This window comes from Diabrotica undecimpunctata, chromosome 6 (assembly GCF_040954645.1).
Source record: "Diabrotica undecimpunctata isolate CICGRU chromosome 6, icDiaUnde3, whole genome shotgun sequence".
Lineage (NCBI taxonomy): Eukaryota > Metazoa > Arthropoda > Insecta > Coleoptera > Chrysomelidae > Diabrotica > Diabrotica undecimpunctata.
This window is the reverse complement of record NC_092808.1, coordinates 113,130,606-113,151,945: the sequence shown is the minus strand read 5'-3', so window position 1 is coordinate 113,151,945 and position 21,340 is coordinate 113,130,606. Positions and strand designations below refer to the sequence as shown.

At 33.3% G+C, this 21,340-nt stretch overlaps 2 protein-coding genes across 2 annotated transcripts in view; one reads left to right on the top strand and one right to left on the bottom strand.

Moving 5' to 3' along the window:
- LOC140443752 (uncharacterized) overlaps nt 1-21,340 on the top strand; it is a 255,377-nt gene that overhangs the window by 199,128 nt on the left and 34,909 nt on the right. Inside the window, exons 11-14 of the mRNA XM_072535170.1 lie at nt 4,868-4,978; nt 5,338-5,598; nt 5,653-5,850; nt 20,511-20,816. Of these exons, the coding sequence (XP_072391271.1) occupies nt 4,868-4,978; nt 5,338-5,598; nt 5,653-5,850; nt 20,511-20,816 (876 nt within the window). The remainder of the gene's footprint in view (nt 1-4,867; nt 4,979-5,337; nt 5,599-5,652; nt 5,851-20,510; nt 20,817-21,340) is intronic.
- Nucleotides 16,766-18,667, bottom strand: LOC140443753 (heparanase-like). Its single transcript, XM_072535171.1, has one exon. The coding sequence runs from the start codon at nt 18,476-18,478 to the stop codon at nt 16,892-16,894; it is 1,587 nt and encodes a 528-aa protein (XP_072391272.1). The 5' UTR covers nt 18,479-18,667; the 3' UTR covers nt 16,766-16,891.

The window sequence follows — 21,340 nt, the reverse complement described above, 5'->3', positions numbered from 1 at the left end:
ATATCCAGTATTATTTCTTGTATATATATATATATATATATATATATATATATATATATATAAATATATTATATATATATATATATATATATATATATATATATATATATATATATATATATGTATGTCACAATTAAAATAATAATAAAATCATAGGACAGACCCACCAAGTCACTACATGTAAAATGTATTTTAAAATTTATTATGATGTTTATTAATGTTGATTTATCATTTAAACAATCAGTTATTTTAACATCATAGGCGTTCTGAGATTATCTTTTTGTGTGTTTTTAAATTAAATTAAAATATATCTTATTTAAATTTTTGACATCTTTTTCATCATTTATTGCATTATTATTATTTTTGATTTGTATAGACTCTAGGAGCTCCGTCTTCTTCCTGTTATGTTTACTTTTTAGGATCTTGGTTTTATCAAAATCAAATTTATGTTTCTTTTCGTTTTCATGTTTTGTGAGGGCGCTTGAGTTTTTTTTGTCATATTGGTGAGAACGTATTTTTGAGTTAAGTAGCAGACTGGGTTGTCCAATATATACTCCATCACGTTTAGATCAGGGAATTTCATACATAAACATGCAATTTTTTTAATGAGGGGGGATTTTTTTTAGTCTTATAAAATTATTTTTCAAAAGATTGTGCCCTTTATGATCAACTGTAATCTCAAATCGGAACACTTTCAAATCGCGACTGCATACATTTTACAATAACAATAATAACAATAAAACCAACACGGTGAAAAAAAATATATGTCTCTCCCCTATATAAAAGGTTTATCAAAACAACTTGCAAATTTGTCTTCTGTCTTGCAGACATCTTTTGAAAAAGAATTTTACAAGACTAAAAACAAAAATCCTTCTATTAAAAAAATCGCATGTTGTGTATGAAATTCCCTGCTCGAATTGTGATGGAGTGTATATTGGATAAACCAGTCAGCTACTTAACTCAAGAATACGTTCTCACAAATATGACAAAAATGAACTCACAAAACATGAAAACGAAAAGAAACATAAATTTGATTTTGACAAAACCAAGATCCTAAAAAATGAACATAACAAGAAGTATAGGGAGCTCCTAGAGTCTATACAAATCAAAAAGAATAGTAATGCAATAAATGATAAAAAAGATGTCAAAAATTTAAACAAGATATATTTTAATTTAATTTAAAAAAACACAAAAAGATAATCTCAGAACGCCTATGATGTTAAAATAACTGATTGTTTAAATGATAAACCAACATCAATGAACAACATATTAATTTTTATAATACATTTTACATGTAGTGACTTCGTGGGTCTGTCCTAGGCTTTTATTATTTTAATTGTGACGTTTAATGTAGGTATACTTGTTAGCAACGAACTTTTGTATGCTTGGTAAGTCAAAAGATTCTCTTTTAAACCTTATAATGTCTTTGATAAAATGATTTTTAGTCAATATTATTTCTTGAAAAAGGCATGGATTTACTATCCAAACGTAGAAAAATGTCTTAGTGTCATGACAATCTTTTTTATGAACCTAAGCCCAAGAAAATCTACTAAATATATATATATATATATATATATATATATATATATATATACACAACGCAAAAGTCTAAGGATATTTTAATAATTTGACAATACCAATGACAGAAATTTCATGACCATATAAATTTGCTTGTACTATAATTGTTGATACAGACACTCACTTCTTATCAAAAAAAAATTGTAAAACTGATAGCAATACGTGTTTTAGAATGTTTTTTATAAGGGACAAAAAAATCGACATTTTTATGTTTTGTTTGTTTTTAATTTTAGTCACTTTATACCATTCTTGCTTAATAGTGGAGTTAAAGATATTGTCTTTTTACCATGCAACGACAACATTTAACGTTGGATGAGATGAATAGAGCCATGAGACTCCTTCAAGCTGGTATGCGACAAACTCAAGTTGCTGACCAGCTGTGTGTCTCCCAAAGCGTCGTAAGTCGTTTGTGGCGTCGGTTTAGAAACACTGGGAGTTCAGCCGAGCAACATCCAGGAAGTGGTCGCTCTACAACCGTCGCTCAAGACCGATATTTAATTTTAAATGCCAGAAGGCAACCAACAATTACAGCACCCGAAATGGTTAATGAATTACAGCTTCCACATAATGTAACAATTAGCAGCAGTACTGTGAGGAATCATCTCCATGAAGCCAATCTTCGTAGTCGGCGGCCACTGAGATGTCCACCTTTATCTAGAGGTAATCGCGCTGCAAAATTAACCTGATTTCAAGAGTTTCAGAATTGGACTGACAATGACTGGGCCACAGTTTTGTTTATTGACGAGTCTAGATATGGATTTCATCCAGATTATCGTCGGACAAGAGTTTGGAGACGACTCGGAAATGGAGGACGATTACGACATCTTCAAGAAGTGTATACATACAGAGGTGGTACATTAATGGTATGGGGCGGAATCATGGTTGACGATAGAACTGACCTCATTTTCTCACGTGGCTTTCTCACAAGTCAGCAATATTTGGACACTATTCTTGAACCTGTTGTGCGCCCGTTTGCTGTTGCTGTTCGAGAAAATTTTTACTTTATGCATGATAACGCTCGGCCACATGTTGCGCATATTGTAACAAACTGGTTGGATAACGAGGGTATTGATGTATTGCTGTGGCCAGCACAATCACCGGACTTGAATCCCATTGAGGATGTATGGGACATGCTCCAACGAAGAATTACTCCACATATGGGCAATATCTACAATGAATTTCAATTAAAAGAGCTTCTGATAGAACAATGGACACAACTACCTCAAGCAGACATTAACAATGTGATTCAAAGCATGAACAGTAGATGTAGAGCTGTGATAAACCAACGTGGCGGCCATACTTTATTTTAAGTTTATATTTCGTATTTTTAACACTTTATGATGGTATGTGAAAGATGGGTGATTTGGAATATATTTTTTTTTGCTCCAATTTTCTGTTTTTTGCAATTTATGGTTTTTGACATATTAAACAACAATTTAAACTACAAATTTTGAATTTCTTTTTTTTTCAGTTGATTACAGATAAACAAAATACGTCTATTTATAAAAATATCCCTAGACTTTTGCGTTGTGTGTATATATATATATATATATATATATATATATATATATATATATATATATATATATATATATATATATGTATATGTATATATATATATATATATATATATATATATATATATATATAGTGTACTCCCTCTATAACGAACACGGTTATTACGAGGTTTCGCTTATAACGAGATACTTTAGATCTCCCGTGAAATTTCTATTGAACTATAACCCTTTATAGCGAGGCAAATTTAGTATAACGAGAGAAAATAAGATCGAAAAAAGTGTTTTTTTAAGTTTTTGGCCTGGCCGTGGCTATAAATAAATACCCTTTTTATCTGCTGCCCGCAATAAACTTCTTCGGAAATTTACAATTTATGATTTACAAGTGTCATTGTTAGGGATTGACCATTCGCACCTAATAATAAGAAGGTGCTAATTGACAAGATGTGGAAAGTGCTTTAAACGTTGTAAGAAACTTTATCCAAAGACAAAACGCAAATGAAAAAGCATACAACTGTTTCACATCTTTAGAAAATATGATAGATAGAATACTGGACAATTTAAAGCAGTCAAAAATGACAGAATTCTTCCAATTGCAGATGCAATAGTTTATGTTTGTAGTATCCTTAAAAATACGCTTTATACAGATTTACAGAATACAGATTTTTTGTTTTAACGTATATCATTAACAATAAAAGTAAACAACTTTTTTTCAAAAACGCCATTCAAACAATATTTAGCATCTTATATATTGCTCCGAATGGCTTCATTATAGGAAGTTAATGTTTTATAAAACTACATATTCATATGTATGCACAGTATTATTGTTGTTTAATATAACGAGATCGGCTTATAACGGATAATTAGTCTGCCATTTCAGTTCTCGTTATAAAGGGAGTCTACCACTAATCAGCCTTGGACTGGCCATATGGAAATATGAAAATATGGAAGATCGGGAAAATTCCCGAACGGCCTCCTCATTTTTTTTGCATTTCACTCCCTCACCCTCAGTTGTATACATACAAAAAATTATTAAAAAAAAAACTAAAAAAAATAGGTGGTTCAAAAACAGTGATTAGTAAAACCCACGTAGGTACTTTATGACTACAAAATAAAAAATTCGAAAGCACTAATTTGTTTGATGTGTGATTACGTTTAGTAGAGTAATCGCTCTATCGCTCGCTATGGAATAACTCATGATTAGCGCCAGTTTTTTATGATTTCCCAGACCTGAAAATTTCTCCAGTTCAAGCGTTCCACTAACTAATATGTAATTGTTGGTTTTACCACCATGTAATAAATCCAATATAGCATGTCTGGTTTTAAACCCCACATTTTTACATGGGAGTATCTAGCTACCATTAAGGTAGTTACCGCTCTCTTGGTTAATCTTTTTATCTGCTGATTCCATACTTTACTTCACTAATCAGATTTAAAAGATATTTTTTACATCCAAAAATATTTAGATATTCGGTTAACGTTTTTTTTGTTATAAAATAATGTTCTCAGTCTTATAACACAATATATTTATTATTTATATTTGTAAAAGTACAGTAATGTTTTGTCTTTGATTTCTTCTAACAGAATCAATAAAATAGAAATAGAAATATATTCAACCAATTACTTAGCTGCTATGTTAATGAAAGTTAGGTTTACAAATTTAAATATAATTTTTATCATACCTACATAAAATGTTACCATCACCTCTGTAGATTAATTAGTTGTCATTTTTCTCTTAAATTCAATAAATACAGTTATTTGAATCAATGTTAAAGATGTCTATGCGAGGAATCGAAGGTCCGATGGGACTTACAGGCGTGCCAGGACCACAAGGACCTCCTGGTCTCGAAGGAATCAAAGGAGATCCTGGGGATGTTGGAGAACCGGTATGTATTCTTTATTTTATGGTATGTGCCTATTAAGTATATTCCGGTTGTTTTTTTGATAAGTGAACGTTCATATGGACCAATAAGTAAATGTTATCAAGACGCGAGCTACCTACTATGTCTCACCGTAGTGCTTATATATCGGCTAACTAGATTCGGCTAGATAGACATTAATGCCCAAAACTACTTAAAAGGGTCATCTTGAACGTTCTAGAACTACTTTTTCTTTTTCGGTGACTGTATATATATATTCGGTGATATATATATATATATATATATATATATATATATATATATATATATATATAGAAGTCCAACTTTTTGAGAATTTCATTTCTAATAAATTATTATTTCTTAAGGGCTTACCTGGAGTAAGAGGACCGACGGGTCTAACAGGTCGAGAGGGAAACAGAGGTCGACCGGGACGAGATGGAGAGCGGGGCATTACAGGGCCTATGGGTGCGAAAGGTGAACAGGGGCTTATTGGTCTACCAGGATTGCCAGGCGAAAAAGGCGAAAGAGGTTTTTTCGGAAGTCCAGGAGAAAAAGGACACCCAGGTCATGATGGTTCACAAGGTGATGAAGGTCCACCAGGTCCACCTGGGCTTCCTGGAGAAATGGTAAAGTGTAATTTACATACATCGCTTCATTTTACACATAACATTAATTTTTAGGGACCAAGGGGTTTTACTGGTCCAAGAGGTATACCTGGATTGCCTGGAGTTGCGGGAATACCAGGAATTGAAGGTCCTCCGGGCAATAAAGGTCATCCTGGTCCAATGGGACAACCAGGTCAGCCTGGGCAATCAGGACCTTCTGGAGCTATTGGTTCTCCTGGTCCGCCAGGTTTATTAGGACCTCCAGGATTAATGGTAGGTATTTAAAAATTAATGCACTTTTTATAAATATATTTTAATCAACTGTAATAGGTGTATTGTAATACAAAATATGCTTTCGATATGGCTTTCCTAAATAATATTCTTTTGAAAATTATTGATTGAAATTCATACTTCCTTTTTACCCTTACAATGATGAAAATATTAACAATATAAAATATGCTTTTTTCTCTGCAGTTGAAAAAGTAGGCATTCAATCCAATGTTAAATTATATAATCTTTCCGAGAATGACTATTAGGGCCTGGATTAACCTATATAAAATGTTAAAATGCTTTACTACATACAAAAGAAAAAACTAAGTAAGATAGAGTATTAGTTTTTTCTGTAAACATTTGCTATAATCCGTCGATTTCATTTTTGAATTGAAGTCGTCAGATTTATTGTCGCATTTAAATATTGGATAAGCTGGTCTACGTGTTTAATTGACCTTGGTAAAAGCAAACATGACCAACTGAAAGATGTCATGTCTTTTCTACAACATCCTGTATATAACAAAAAGAGAAATCAAACGATTTCTACCTAGCGAAACCGAATTCAAATTTTTTTACCACTGTGTTTCCTAAAACTTGCGAAACAAACAGCTGGATAAATTACTCGGCAAGGGAATCTAAAATTGCATTCCACATGCCGTTCATCCTGGTCAAAATTCGTAGTGAATTCAGTTTCTGGTACTCCAAATGAAGTAAGTAACAAAATATAAGTTTTGTTCGACGAGACCTAAATCAATGTATTTCGGCTCAACTCCGCTCTAGGTGGTTGGCCAACAAAAGGTTGTCAAATAATTATATTATAAAAATCCAATACTTCAGCGGGCTGCTGGATTCGGAACTCATTCAAGAACAAGTCAAAACTCCACCCAAATAGGTTGCCTATAGAAAATGTCACACCGAGAGTGCAGTACGGCTAATATAGGAATGCACAATTGCCGGATTTCACACCTTGTGCTTGGCGATACAAACAGGTCCAAGTGGTAGTCACAGAACCGTACCCAGATCTCTACGCCGGGCTCTGTTATTTATTATATAATAATATATTGATAAAATAATTGCCTTCAAGTAGCCAAATAAGAGGCATGAATTTGAATAAAAAGACCTTAAGTTTTTAGCAAGAATTTTATTATAAAACTGTATACTTTATTAAACTAACAAAGGTATTAAACCACGACTCAAAATATGCGGCATCTATTTCATCGTGATAGTCTCCATCATTTGTCTGTGCCAGAAAAACACGCTGTGTGCCAGGAAGGAAACTTCCTGAAAAACCTGCATGCAATAAAACATATCTTGGACCTCGTTTAGTAGGTGCTTTTAAGCCAGTACTTAAACCTTTGAGAAAAGCATCACGACTGTTTTGTATCGTAGTATCGCACCATTCGTAATTTATAGACTTACCAACATTAACCCACGATTCGTCCAAATATTATGGTAGATATTGCAGATATTGCAATGGTCTTTTCGCAAACGTCGTATAGTTCTCGAATAATTATGGCGCCAATGAATAATATCCTCTCGCTCCACCATGATGCTTCTTCGGCCACGTTTCTTATAAACAAATCCAATATCTTTCAGAAGTCTGTATAAAGTAGAAAGAGACAACGGCTGTATATTCTCATTACCTTGTATGAAGTTATGTATATGCTTTAAGAATGGCGGCAAATTTTTCATGAAAAATTCACAATGAACAATTATTCTCCGTAGAATACTTCTTACACCCTCGTCATATGTGAATATTCTTGATTGACACACTCGTTTTTTACGTTTTTTTGGCGATTTCAACGTTCCACTCTGTTCTTTTTCTTTTTTTAAATTGTAAATGCTTCTTTCGCTAACACCAGTCATCAACGAAGTACGTCTTACAGCAGCACTTACATTAAGTTGTTCCGTATTTTATAAAAAACACAACACATTTAAGACTACGAGTTTAGCGCAACCGTTAAATAATTCACCGGATTTAAACTTATGGGACTCCATGCTCTCTGTTGAAACTCGGACTAAATTTTGAAGTGTAGTTTCGTTTTCCAAAAGCACTTTCCACAAGAAATAGGGAAAGCTTGGAGTTTATCAAATACTAATTATGACAAACAAGTTTATGGTCACATTTAGGTGATTATGTTAATGATGGTAATTTGTAGTAGAAGTTTTACAAAAGAAATGAAGACCTATTTATAGAAACAACATAACTGTATTTTTAATATTTTACATACAATAGAAAAAATCTAATTTCTATGAAAGAATTGGAAATTTGAATATTATATATAATATCTATAAATAATATCATTTCCAAGTTTCCAAATTCTTTCCTAGAAATGATGTAGGTTTTTTCTATTTTATGTAAAACATTAAAACTACAGTTATTGTATGTTGTTCTTGTAAAGAGGTGTTCAAATGTTACTCTTATGAATATGATTCAATTGTATATCTCATGTTGACGTTTTATATGCAAAATTCATAGTTTTCGTTGTCAATAACTCATCAATGCCTTTTTATTCTACTGTATACGTATACATGATATAAAATATTTTACTCGTACTGCCGGCAGATGCATTTTATCCAAGCCGGTCCTGTGAGACAATGAGCAATCAACAGCTGGAGAAAACCGACAACCCTGCGCGTTTATTCTCCATAAGAAAAGCATTGCCGTATCTTACCCGTACTGCACTCTCAGTGTGACATTTTCTATAGAATCGCTGAAAAAACTAGATTAAACAAGCAGTTATTATGCTGTCAAACCACTTATCGCTTCCTTATAGTCCAAGAGATAGAGCCGAAATTTTGAACTGATCAATAATATGACATTTATCTATTGGAATATATTCATTGTAACTGGGTTAAGACTTTGCCTTACAGGCGGACGCCCCTCGTGGTACAGGGGGTGGCTATACAGGGATGAAGTTGTCATTTTTTTCGGAAAAATTAACGATCAATAATATGGCTGAAAATTTGCCCAGAGTAAGATCTTGGTATAACTAGACGAAATCCCAAAGGGCGGACGCGAGAGTGGATACATAAGGTGTGGCGGACAGGGGTGAAATTGCAATTTTTTGGGGAAAAATTAACGATAAGTAATATGTCCGCCATTTTCATGGCTCATTATTTAGCCGCTAAAAACTTTAAATCCAAAAGGGCGGATAGCTGGGTTGGTACAGAGAGCCACAAAACGGGGTCAAATGTACCACTTGCCTGCGCATTTTAGGTCTCGGTAACAATTTTCAAACTGATTTTATTATGATATTTTTATACCGATTGATTTAAAAATTTGTATGCTCACTTCTGTTACTATTCTGAGAAGCGTCAAGTAGAGTTTTCCTCAAAATTTTCCAAAAAAATTTCCGTTAATGAAAATTTTCGTAATTTTTAGAGGTAAAATCTAATTTGTAGAATCCTTTCGATTTTCTGTAAGTTATACCATGATTTGTTTTCCAAAAATATTCAAACGATTTTTCCGATAAGAAAAAAAAATTTAGAAAAACTTTTCTAAAACATTTCATAAAACGTCATCGTCTGAATCTTTTATAGAATATTGTGTAGTTTTAAAATGATATTATGATAATGTTTTTTTTTTTCAAACTAGTCATATTTACTTTACAAATCACATTTTTTTCTTAAATATAAATATTTTACGAATTAATTTTTAATTGAATAAATGTTTGATATTTAATATTTTATTAAATTAAAGTAATTTTATAATGTTAACTATTAAATATTTTTGGTATAACAAATAGTAATTTTACTTATTTTTATTACAATAAAAAGGTTTTTAAATTTATATTGCTTAAATAATATTATTACATTAATAATCAATTACAAAATATATTATTTCTATTTATCAATAGGTAAAATTCAATTTGTAGAATTCCTTTAACATTTTACAAATAATTATTAATAAAAATCAATTTAATAGTGGAATTATCAATTTTTTAAGTTTTGAAATTTACTTTGTAGATATTTTCAATATTTTTTTTAACTTTCAAATTGATTGAATTTTTTTTCATTAGTTAATTATAATTTTACAAATTCTGTTTGGACATTAATTTTGCATTATTATTATTTTAAAATATTAAAATAATAATGATGCGCGTTCATTTAGATCAGTAATTCTAGACGCATGCGCTAAATGTAATAAGTATCAAGACGCTTTTATTCAACTTGGTGAAACTGACTTCGATTGTAATGAAGTTTTTGAAACCTTAGAAACTTTCATATGTCACTTATATGGAACAGGACTGACGAGAACAATTCCAAAAAGAAAAGTAAACGATGTCAGAGTTTCACTATTTAACCGGCAGTATAAGTTGCATGATGTGAACGAGCCTTAAAAAAAACTAAAAAATTTCGATGCTTCAAGCTTACCACCATGTCAAGATGAACTACACCAACATCTACTGCAAGCTCATTATATTTCAAATATTTGGACAAATGCTCATAAAAAAGTACCAACAGAATTGATTGTTGAAGAACATGGTTGGGAGTTTGAAGATGAAACATATAAATTCAAATGATTTAGTGGACCTCAGATGCCAGAATCAGTTCGAGAAGTAGTGATTGAAAATGAAGCAGATAATGAATGTGATATTATTGAAAGTGAAAGTGACGAAGATGATGAATGTGATGACATCAATGAGAGTGAGAAAAATGACGAAATTTTTAAAGTTTTTCTAATTTTTTTTTCTTATCGGAAAAATCGTTTAAAAATTTTTGGAAAAAAATCATGGTATAACTGACCGAAAATCGAAAGGATTCTACAAATTCGATTTTACCTCAAAAAATTAAGAAAATTTTCATTTACTTCTACCTCTACTTGACGCTTTTCAGAATAGTAACAGAAGTGAGCATACAAATTTTCAAATCAATCGGTATAAAAATATCATAATAAAATCAGTTTGAAAATTGTTACCGAGACCTAAAATGCGCAGGCAAGTGGTACATTTGATCCCGTTTTATGGCTCTCTGTACCAACCCAGCTGTCCGCCCTTTTATATTTAGAGTTTTTAGGGGCTAAATAATGAGCCATGAAAATGGTGGACATATTACTTATCGTTAATTTTTCCCCAAAAAATTGCAACCTCACCCCTGTCCGCCACCCCATATGTATCCACTCTCGCGTCCGCCCTTTGGGATTTCGTCTAGTTATACAAAGATCTTACTCTGGGCAAATGTTCGGCCATATTATCGATCGTTAATTTTTCCGAAAAAAATGACAACTTCATCCCTGTATAGCCACCCCCTGTACCACGAGGGGTGTCCGCCTGTAAGGCAAAGTCTTAACCCAGTTACAATGAATATATTCCAATAGAGAAATGTCATATTACTGATCAGTTCAAAATTTCGGCTCTATCTCTCCGACTATTAGGCAAGCTCCTCTTTCCTTTAAAGGAGACAGATAGTTGAACGATATTTTATACAATGTCTATCACCGGGTATGGATTTATTTTTGTCCAAGTTTTATATTGGTCCAATATTTCAAATGCAGTTCAAACAGACATATATTAAATTGTATGTTCCGTTTTAAATCGGTTCAATCTGTATAATAATAATAATAATGTGGGAGTTTTTATCAGTTCTTCTATCAGGCGCGGCCCCCTGCGAATGAGGGATACTTTCTGGGTATCATTGATACAAGAGGGTGGCAGGGTTACCTGCCGTGAAACAAAAACTGACAAATGACAGTAGGTATAAAATGCACACCCATAAAAATGGAGATTAATGATTTATGTTTAGGGTCGCTGCCTGGGGATCGCCAGGGCACGTCTGGAGCCGTCGCTGGACGTGACAGCATGCGGGACGTCGGTGGCAGGGTGTTGGGAGGCGAGCCCTTGTCATACAATCAGCTACAGCTCAGCAACAACAACCACAAGGGGGCCAAACAACAACAAGAGCTCCACTCGCCGAAAATGCTGCGCTGGAACATCAGCCGGCGCTCACTCAAGCGGGACGACCGAGGCAGCGCATGAAATGGACTATGTCTATAAATGAAAACATTTTGCATTTCTATTACAAGGTGACGAACCTCGGTCGAGAAACGATCGGCTATCGACAACATCTCTATGCCGAATTTTGCAGGGAGTACCCAGAGATTCAAGTTTCTGAACAGCGAATAGCAGATCAATACCGGGTAATTATAAGAAATAATCTTATCCCAGAGACTTTACGCGATACCATCAGAAGCAAAGTCGAACGGGAGATTCATAACCAAGAGCTAGTTGTGGATCAAGTCCATAATGAAATCCCTAATGAGCAGATTGCTGAGCCTCTCGTGGAAGAAACTCAACCTGTAAATACGCAGCAGGACAACGAGTTGCGCGATAGCCTGGTAAGAGAAATGGCACGTGCCGTATAAGAGTTTAATGGGACAAACCCACTTAGCAGGCCACCGCTACCAAAAATAAACTATTGTAAGAAACTAGATGTGTTGTTACAATTTATGAACACTGAAGTCCTACCCAATTATGCGTGGAAGCTCATACATTGGAATATTTGCATATATGCTGATTTACTGTGCAGCAACAGCAATTGCTAATGTTATGGGCATTAAGATCAGAACACGACGGGGTACTAATATCGAAAGGACAGGTAACAGAGTTGCACCTTGGGTAAAACGGCTGCTAGTTAAAATTGAAGCATTACGTAGGGACATTGGTCAAATCACGGAATATGTTCGAGGAACAACAAGTAGAAAAGTAATCAGAAGAGCTGAAGAAATAATGATAACCACAGCAAGACACTCACAATATAATCCAGAAAAAAACACAGCACAACAGTGCCTGGATACATTAAAACAAAATATCTTTCCGTTTACTCAGGCCGACTAAAATGCCGAGAAGGCGTTCTATCGGAAACTCAATTCTACTGCAAAAAGTGCCAATAAATCCTACCCAAGCCGAGAAGAAATCCATGAGTTTTGGGGAAATCAACTTTCCACACCAGCTGCTCTTAACACCAATGCTGGATGAATCGAAAATACGGCGCACAACTGTCAGGACTACGTTACTGCTCCCTATGAACCCTTCACTACTGAACAAGTTTCAAATATTATCAAAGAGCTTCATAACTGAAAATCTCCTGGACCAGATGGCGTTCAGAACTTCTGGCTTAAAAAGTTTTGGAGTATTTATGAGTGCTAATCAGCATTAATTAATCACAGTATTTCTAATCCGCAGGAAATACCATCTTTCCTAACCCAGGGAACAACTTATTTAATACCAAAAGATCAAAATAACACCCAAGATCCAACCAAGTATAGCCCAATTACTTGTCTTCCAACCCCGTATAAATTGGTCACATCCTGTGTAGCCCGGCGCATCTACCAACACTGTGCTCTAAACAATATCATAGGGCTTCAACAGAAAGGGTGCGCTAAGGGTTCCATGGGCTGCAAAGGACAACTTATCATCGACTCTGTCATCTCTCACCAAGCATATAGCAAAAAAAGGAATCTCTTTACTGCTTTCATCGACTACAAGAAAGCGTTTGATTCAGTGCCGCATGAATGCCTTATAGATTTATTAAAAATATATAAAGTTGATGATAACATAGTGACCTTTTTAAAACATATAATGTCAGATTGGAAGACAAAAATTCACCTCCAAATACCTGGTGAAAACAATATCGAAACTGAAAATATTGCAATTAACCGGGGCCTATTTCAAGGAGACTCGTTGAGCCCACTGTGGTTTTGTCTAGCGATGAACCCCCTATCCCAGCTACTGAACTCAACTGACACAGGTTTTAGCATCAAAAATAACACTAATATTGTGGCAAAGCTTAATCATCTATTGTATATGGCTGATTTAAAACTATTGGTTTCCACTCAAAGCCACCTGGATCAGATGCTGAAAATAGTAAAAAATTTCTCTAATAACATTAGTATGCACTTGGGCCTTGACAAGTGCCGTGTCTTAAATATAATCAAAGGAAAGGTTCAGCCCGGTGGATTCGATATGGAAAACAGCCAGATCGAGGCCATGGGTGAAAATGATATGTATAAATACCTCGGAATAAAGCAAGCGCGGAAGACTGACCATAAGCAAATAAAAACTGAGATAACTACTGAGTTTATACGAAGGATAAACAGCTGCTTCGTTCACACCTTAATAGTAAAAATTTGTTTAAGGCATTAAACACCTATGCATGTTCCGCGCTTATCTACTCATTTGGTATTGTTAAGTGGACAAAAACGGATATAGAAAACCTTCAGCGAAAAGTAGGAACACACCTCACAAAAGCACAAAAACACCATCCTCGAAGTGCAGTAGAAAGAACGACATTACCGCGGTATTTAGAAGGACGAGGACTTATGGATATAAGTGAGCAACTAGAAAAACACATTACTGATTTAAAAACTTATTTTCAGGTGCAGGCTGAGAACCCTATATCGCGCGATTTGTGCAGTAGGTGGATACAACACTGATCAAACTGAGGGAACCAGAAATGCGCATAAACCATCTTACTAAGGACGAAAAAATGCGCATTTGGATGGGTAAACATCCTAATCCTGATCCTAATGAGGTCAGTCAAGACCATGTATTGGTTGACATCAACTATTGGCTGACATCAGGAAAATTGTTCCCTGAAACAGAAGGTTCATTACTCGCCATTCAGGATCACGTTATACCAACCAAAAATTACCTGAAATTTATCGTCAAAGACCCTCAGGTCCAAAATGACAAATACCGATATGGATGTCAAGCTCAAGAAACCATCCAACACCTTACCGGGGGCTGCCAGGCATTTGCTGCAACTGAATATAAGGAACGGCATGACTTAGTAGGAAAAATCCTTCATCAAGAGATAGCTATCAAACTGGGACTTCTCCAAACAAACCATCTCCCATATTATCAATGCGTTCCTGAAAGCATACTTGAGAATGATAACTACAAGCTATACTGGGACCGCACTGTGCTCACAGACCAAACAGTGGCACATAATAAACCAGATCTCATACTAGTTAATAAACTAAAGAGACAAACAACACTAATTGATGTGGCGATACCCAACAACAATAATCTTCATGTTAAACAGAACGAAAAGATCGCCAAGTACAGGGATCTGGAAATTCAAATACGAAGACAGTGGAGAATAGAAAGTACCCATACAATACCTATTATTTTCTCTACTACTGGAGTCATTCCGAAGAACCTCCTAGAAAACATAAAAAAGTTAGGTCTGAATGAACATCTCTACAAGACCATGCAGAAAGCTGTACTGTTCTCAACGTCCAGATGTGTACGAAAATTTTTGGGAGATACTCCAGCATACCAAATCACCTAGGGCTCGATAACACGGAAAGAGTCCCACCAGAGCTCAATCCTTTTGATACAGTAGGTATCTGTATGGCTAAATCTGGTAATAATAAATAAACAAACCATCTCCTATATTATCAATACGTTCCTTAGAGTATGCTTGAGAATGACAACTGTCAATATACAAGCTATACTGGGATCGCACTGTGCTCACAGACCAAACTGTAGCACATAATAGACCAGATCTCGTACTAGTTACTACACTAACAAGAAAAACAACACTAATCGATGTGGCGATACCTAACAACAATATTGTGTGTTAAGTACAACGAAAAGATCGCTGAGTACAGAGATCTGGAAATACAAATAAGGAGACAATGGGGAATGGAAAGTACCCAGACGATACCTATTATTCTTTCTACCACTGGAGTCATTCCGAAGAACTTCCTAGAAAACATAAAAACGCTGGGTCTAAATGAACATCTATATAAGATCATGCAGAAAGCTTTGCTACTTTCGACGTCCAGACGCGTGCAAAAATTTTTGGGAGATACACCGACGTACCAAGTCACCTAGGACTCGATAACATGGAAAGAGTCCCAACAGAGCTCAATACTTTTGATACCGTAGGTATCTGGGATGAGTGAATTTTCCCCTCAGAGGGAGTGTGAGCCTCCTAAGGCTCACACGATTATTTATAATCTTAAATAATTTAATAATGTTACCTAAAGTCAAAATTAAAATCTAATTGATTATAAATAAATTGTTGGAAGTGCATTCTCATGATCTTCTCTCATGGTTACTAAAACTAGGTAAAATAATAAAATAATGGTACTTAACTCGTAAAAAATTTTATGCTATAACTTTTATATCAAGTTGATAAAAAAAAATTCTCCAACATGATGATTTGCGCCTCTAAAATAAAATACAGGACAACATCAAAAATATGTCTGAGATATAAGGTTGAATTAGATGAAGATCTTTAGATATAATATTTTGGATTTATTGAGGTGGAAGTTCGAGAACAAAGTATAAGAGCAGCGAAGAGGGCAAGATATGGCAAAAATAAAAGCATGGCATTGAGACCAATTGAATACTCTACATGACAACCATAAGATCTGCCATGAGATATAATGTAGAAACAACAAAAACCAAAAAATTGCTAGAAACAACAGATTCTTCATAGAATAGCTAGAAAGACACTTTAAATAAAGAAAGAAGCAAAAGCCATAGATGCAAGTTCAAAGATGATAATAATAATCGAGTATTGAAAAGAAAACAGGAGTAAGATGACCACAATAACAGAATGGATAAAGGAAAAGTGGTGGAATCATCTAAGATTATTCAGGATAATATCATAGTATAAGCAACCACCAAAAGAAGTGTAGTGATGACCTAGACAGGCAAACATATGAAGATAAAACTTCCTAAAATCAAGAAGGAAGAAGGCCATGTACTTGAAATGTCAGTGGAGATCTAAATCTTTGTGATGTAGCTAACATATTTTATTTTAAGGTCTCAATATATTCAAATGTTTAAAAAACATGAGAGTTCTTAAATTTGAACTATACTTAATGTAAAAATGATATGAACTTATTTAATATACTTTTTCTTTACTTACTTACAAGAAAATAAAACAGTTGGTTGTTTTTATAAATTTCTATATTTAACACATCCTAATAGTGTTCAATTCAACATACATATTTCTGTACACAAGCCATTACTCGTATTATCACAAATATTAAATATTTATAAAATATTAGAAAATATATAAAATATTAATTCCACTTTGAACATGCTACAATTTTTATTTTAGTGGTCACCCAAAACACAAGTGAATAGGGAGGCATTTCTACATAAGGTGTCAGAGATTTTCTTTGTGGGGGAATGTTAGGTATTTTATTTCCTGGCAATAACTTCAATAGAACTCCATTTAAATAAATGTCTTTGGAAAACCAATCTTTTGACTGAAATTCAAATGCCATCAGATACAATGGCATATTATCTGGTTCCAATCCTTCAATTCCAATTTTAGTTGTTTTGCTGCCTAGATTAACTCCAAATATTACTACAGCTGGTAAGATTTCATCTTGTAGGCAATGTACATATAATCTGACTAACTTATTTGTTTTGCTTTGGTGTGGTACAACAGTTCTTCCAACTAATCTTTTGTACATCAAACTAATCCACCAATCTGGATTTGGATCATAGTTTTCATCTAAAAGAGAATAATTTCCATGAAATATAGATTGTCTCATTACTACTTCTACACCCATTTTGGCTGCAAGTCCAAGTTTGTCCAACCACATAAATGAACCTATAAATCTATCAGACATATTAGGAGCCCCACCCCCATAGGCTGAAGAAGTTTCTCCCAGCCATATTGACCTTCCACTTGAGTTTGTTAGTTCCTTTACTCTAGTTATTTGATATTTTAATAAATCAAAAACTTTGGGATCTAAGAAATCTTTTGGTTTTGCTGTTCGCCCATTTAAATAATACTGATGCCAAGTTATCTTATCTATAACATTCTTGGCAGATGTAACAAATTCTTTTAAAAATATTTGACTTTCTTTATGGTTCTCTACTGGTCTTGTAACATCTGGTCCTACTAGAAGGGATTTATTGAAATTATTATATTTATTTAATATGCTTCTTAACTGTTTAAAATCTTTGGCCATTTGAGTAGCATTAACCTCTATGTTAAATTTATGTCTGAATGAATTTGGTTCATTTCCTAATTCCCAATTCAAAAGTAATCCATTTTCGTCTGAAAATTTTATAATTTCTTCAGCATTTCTATAATCCCAAGATCCATTTTTAAACCTCTGTAAAGCATTAAGTCCAAAAAATATCTGCATATATGCATTGCTTGATAGATTGTTAAGTTTTAACCAATCAGATGCAAATAAAATAACATCAGGAAGTGCAGCATAGTCTATACTTCCAAAGTTGTTGTTGCTATCATATAGTTGATCTACATTTTCAATATTTAAATCTGTCTTATTTTTTAAAGAGAATATTAACTTATCTGCTAAATTTCCTCCAATTCTTAAGTATCCTGGGGATAGGTATCTTATCATCGCTGTAAGTTTTTCATTGTTCATATCAAAGTCTTTAAATCCCCTTGCTATAACAACATCATCTAAAGCTATACTTAAAAAATATGAACTGGTTTTAAATGTTGATGGTTTATTATTTTGGATATACAACATTTGAATGGAATCTTCAGGAGTTTTCGAAAGTACAACATCATAGCAAGAAACTAACAACAATAGTATTGTTAATATCATAATCAATAAAATCCTATATCTTTTATGCACTTCAATAAAGGAATCAACAAGTCGCTCTCTCTGCAGCAACATCAATAATATTTGATTATTATTATATTTGTGTGATTATTATAGTAATAAAACAAGAACACTTGCTATTTATTTAACACTTTAACATGCAGAACAGATAATAAAAATTAAAAATCTTTATCTTTAATTGCTTTAACTGTCGACAAATAATCGAACATAAACATTAAACATAAACATCAACAATATTTGTGACAAAACTTTTAGGTTAGTAGTAAATCAAATTTTTTCTTCAAGATGAAGATCTGTGTTACTTAGATAATCCAACCACAATTATTGAAAATTATTAAATATTATAATGCTCCATAATAGTTTTGTAATTTACGTAATTAGTTTAACTATTGTACACACGGTAATAATCCAAATTGTAATTAGAAGTATTTTACATAATATTTATAAAAAAACAAATTGTTTGCATAAATTATCAGAAATTGAATTTAAATCAAAAGTAAATTAGTTAAAAGTTTAAAGTATTGTAAAAAATTAAAGTTTTGCACAAACAGTCTGTTTAGATATAATCATTGCGTGTTAAACAAACCCATGAGTTATTTTGATTAGTATTTAATTTATAAATATAAATAAAGATCATTTGATATTAAATTGAATTATATAAACTAAATATTATGTTTAAAAATAATAATTGTATTTATATGAAATTATTTTAAAATGAGAATTATAAAAATTTAAACAGACGATTCAATGTTGTTGAGTTTACCGAAAGTACAAGCTGAAAATAGCCGCAAATGTCAAAAATATTTCGGTTTGGCAGTGTTGGCATGTTTTTATAATGCAAATGTTGTATGCTTCAAATATAAAGAGATAAAGCTTTTAAAAAGTACATTTTGATTATACTATTTTATGAATTCTGCAATTTTTAATTTATATGAAGCAATAATGAGTAAATATTTGTCTCTTTCGAGATTAATTGTAAACATCTGTTGTAATCTGGCAACTGCTAATTTGACGATTGCCAAATCTATCCCCTAATCTATCAAAGGGCAATTGCTAAAAAAATGTCTAATAATTAACTGCAATTAATCTACAAAGAAACAAATATTTACTCATTGTTGTTTTATATAAATCAAAAATTGCAGAATTCATAACATAATATAAACAAAATGTACTTTTCTAAAGCTTTATCTTTTTATATTTGAAGCATACAGCATCTACTTTATAAAAACATGCCAACACTGCGACATTTGCGGCTATAATCAGCTTGTACTTTCGGTAAACTCCATGGTATCAAGGTAAACTCAACCCATTTATGACTTATTAAATTTTGACAATCGTTACGAATCGAATCTTTTAGTGACAGATATTATTTTACTTTGTTACTTCTCATTTTTTAATGTCTATATTTTGTTCGTTACTTTTTATGCATTTTTTAATTTAAACCCTCTTAGAGTAAATATATGATGACTAGAAACAAAATGATCAAGAGTAGTTAATTGATGTCAAGAACCGCTATCACCGGACGCTACCCGTGACGAGGCCATCTTCTGGCGCTAGTTCCGTGACGCTCGCCTCAGCATTTTACTGTAGAGAAAAAAGTACCTAATACAACGCCAGTACAGAAGCTTGGCTTTAAAATAGATTAGCAAACGAACACTACCAAACCGTTAATAAAACTAATGAGAGCGAACACCTCTGGTCTCTTAATTTCGACAATCACCGCAGCTTATTTGTGTTTGCCGACAGCCACCGGTGAAAAGTCGAAAGCAAAATAAAACTAAGTAACTAATGTTCGGTCTTTCACAGAGATATTTGGTATGTGTCGACATTTACCAACAAATATTGACATTCACTCATTTCGGTCTTCCAAGGTACATAACGTATATAAATATAAATATGTAATTTAGATACATAATTGATTAGTAACTGTATACTGACCAGTTAATTTGTTGTAAAAGATAAAATAAAAAATAGTAGAACATTATGACTATGATACTTATATACTATAACCAAGATTACTGAAAACTAAATGCACTAGATTTTTTAAATGTAGATAATTTACGACGAAAACTAAATTTAATTGTAGGGTCCCTCAGGGAAACCTGGAGTGCCCGGACTTCCTGGTGCTGAAGGATTACCCGGGATAAATGGTAATCCGGGACAACCAGGTCCCAAAGGTGAGCAGGGAGCTTCAGGGCCGCAAGGAACAATAGGATTTCCTGGTAGTCGGGGAATTAAAGGAGATGAAGGAAAAAGAGGTCCTCAAGGTGAAAAAGGAGAACAAGGAGAACGTGGTATAGAAGGGGAGAAGGGAGAAATGGGAGCAAAAGGCGATACTGGACCGTTGGGGCCTCAAGGTGTACCAGGTTTAGAAGGTGTTGAGGGACCAAAGGTATGTGGATAGATGTACTTACATTCAATACAAAAATTTCTTAAGTATTAATTTAAAATATCAGTTTAGATATTTAATTATTTTTTAATTATATAAGGGCTGGTAGGTTATATGGTGTAAGTTACACGACAGGGATAAGATTATTTCCGTGTTTCTTTGTATCTGGTGCTTTAACTACACTGTAAATACAACTAGTAGCATCTATAGGTTGAAATAAATAAAATGCACGTCACTGTGAGCGGTATAATTACCGAGAAAAACAATAACTTCTTAAAAATAGGTTACAACAAAAAGTTATGTCCATAGCTTGCAATCTAATGGCTGAATATCAATTGACAGTATTCAGTCATACCATCCTACGTCATCGGGTGGCAGTGATTGTGTTACATCCTCCCCCTTTGGATCAGACCTAGAGTATGTCTGATACAAAACAAAATAACAAAATTGTAACTCGTGTTACAATTGTAATAAAGTACATGTTTAATGTGTAGATCTGAGTAGTACTAAGAAGATACTGAGAAGTT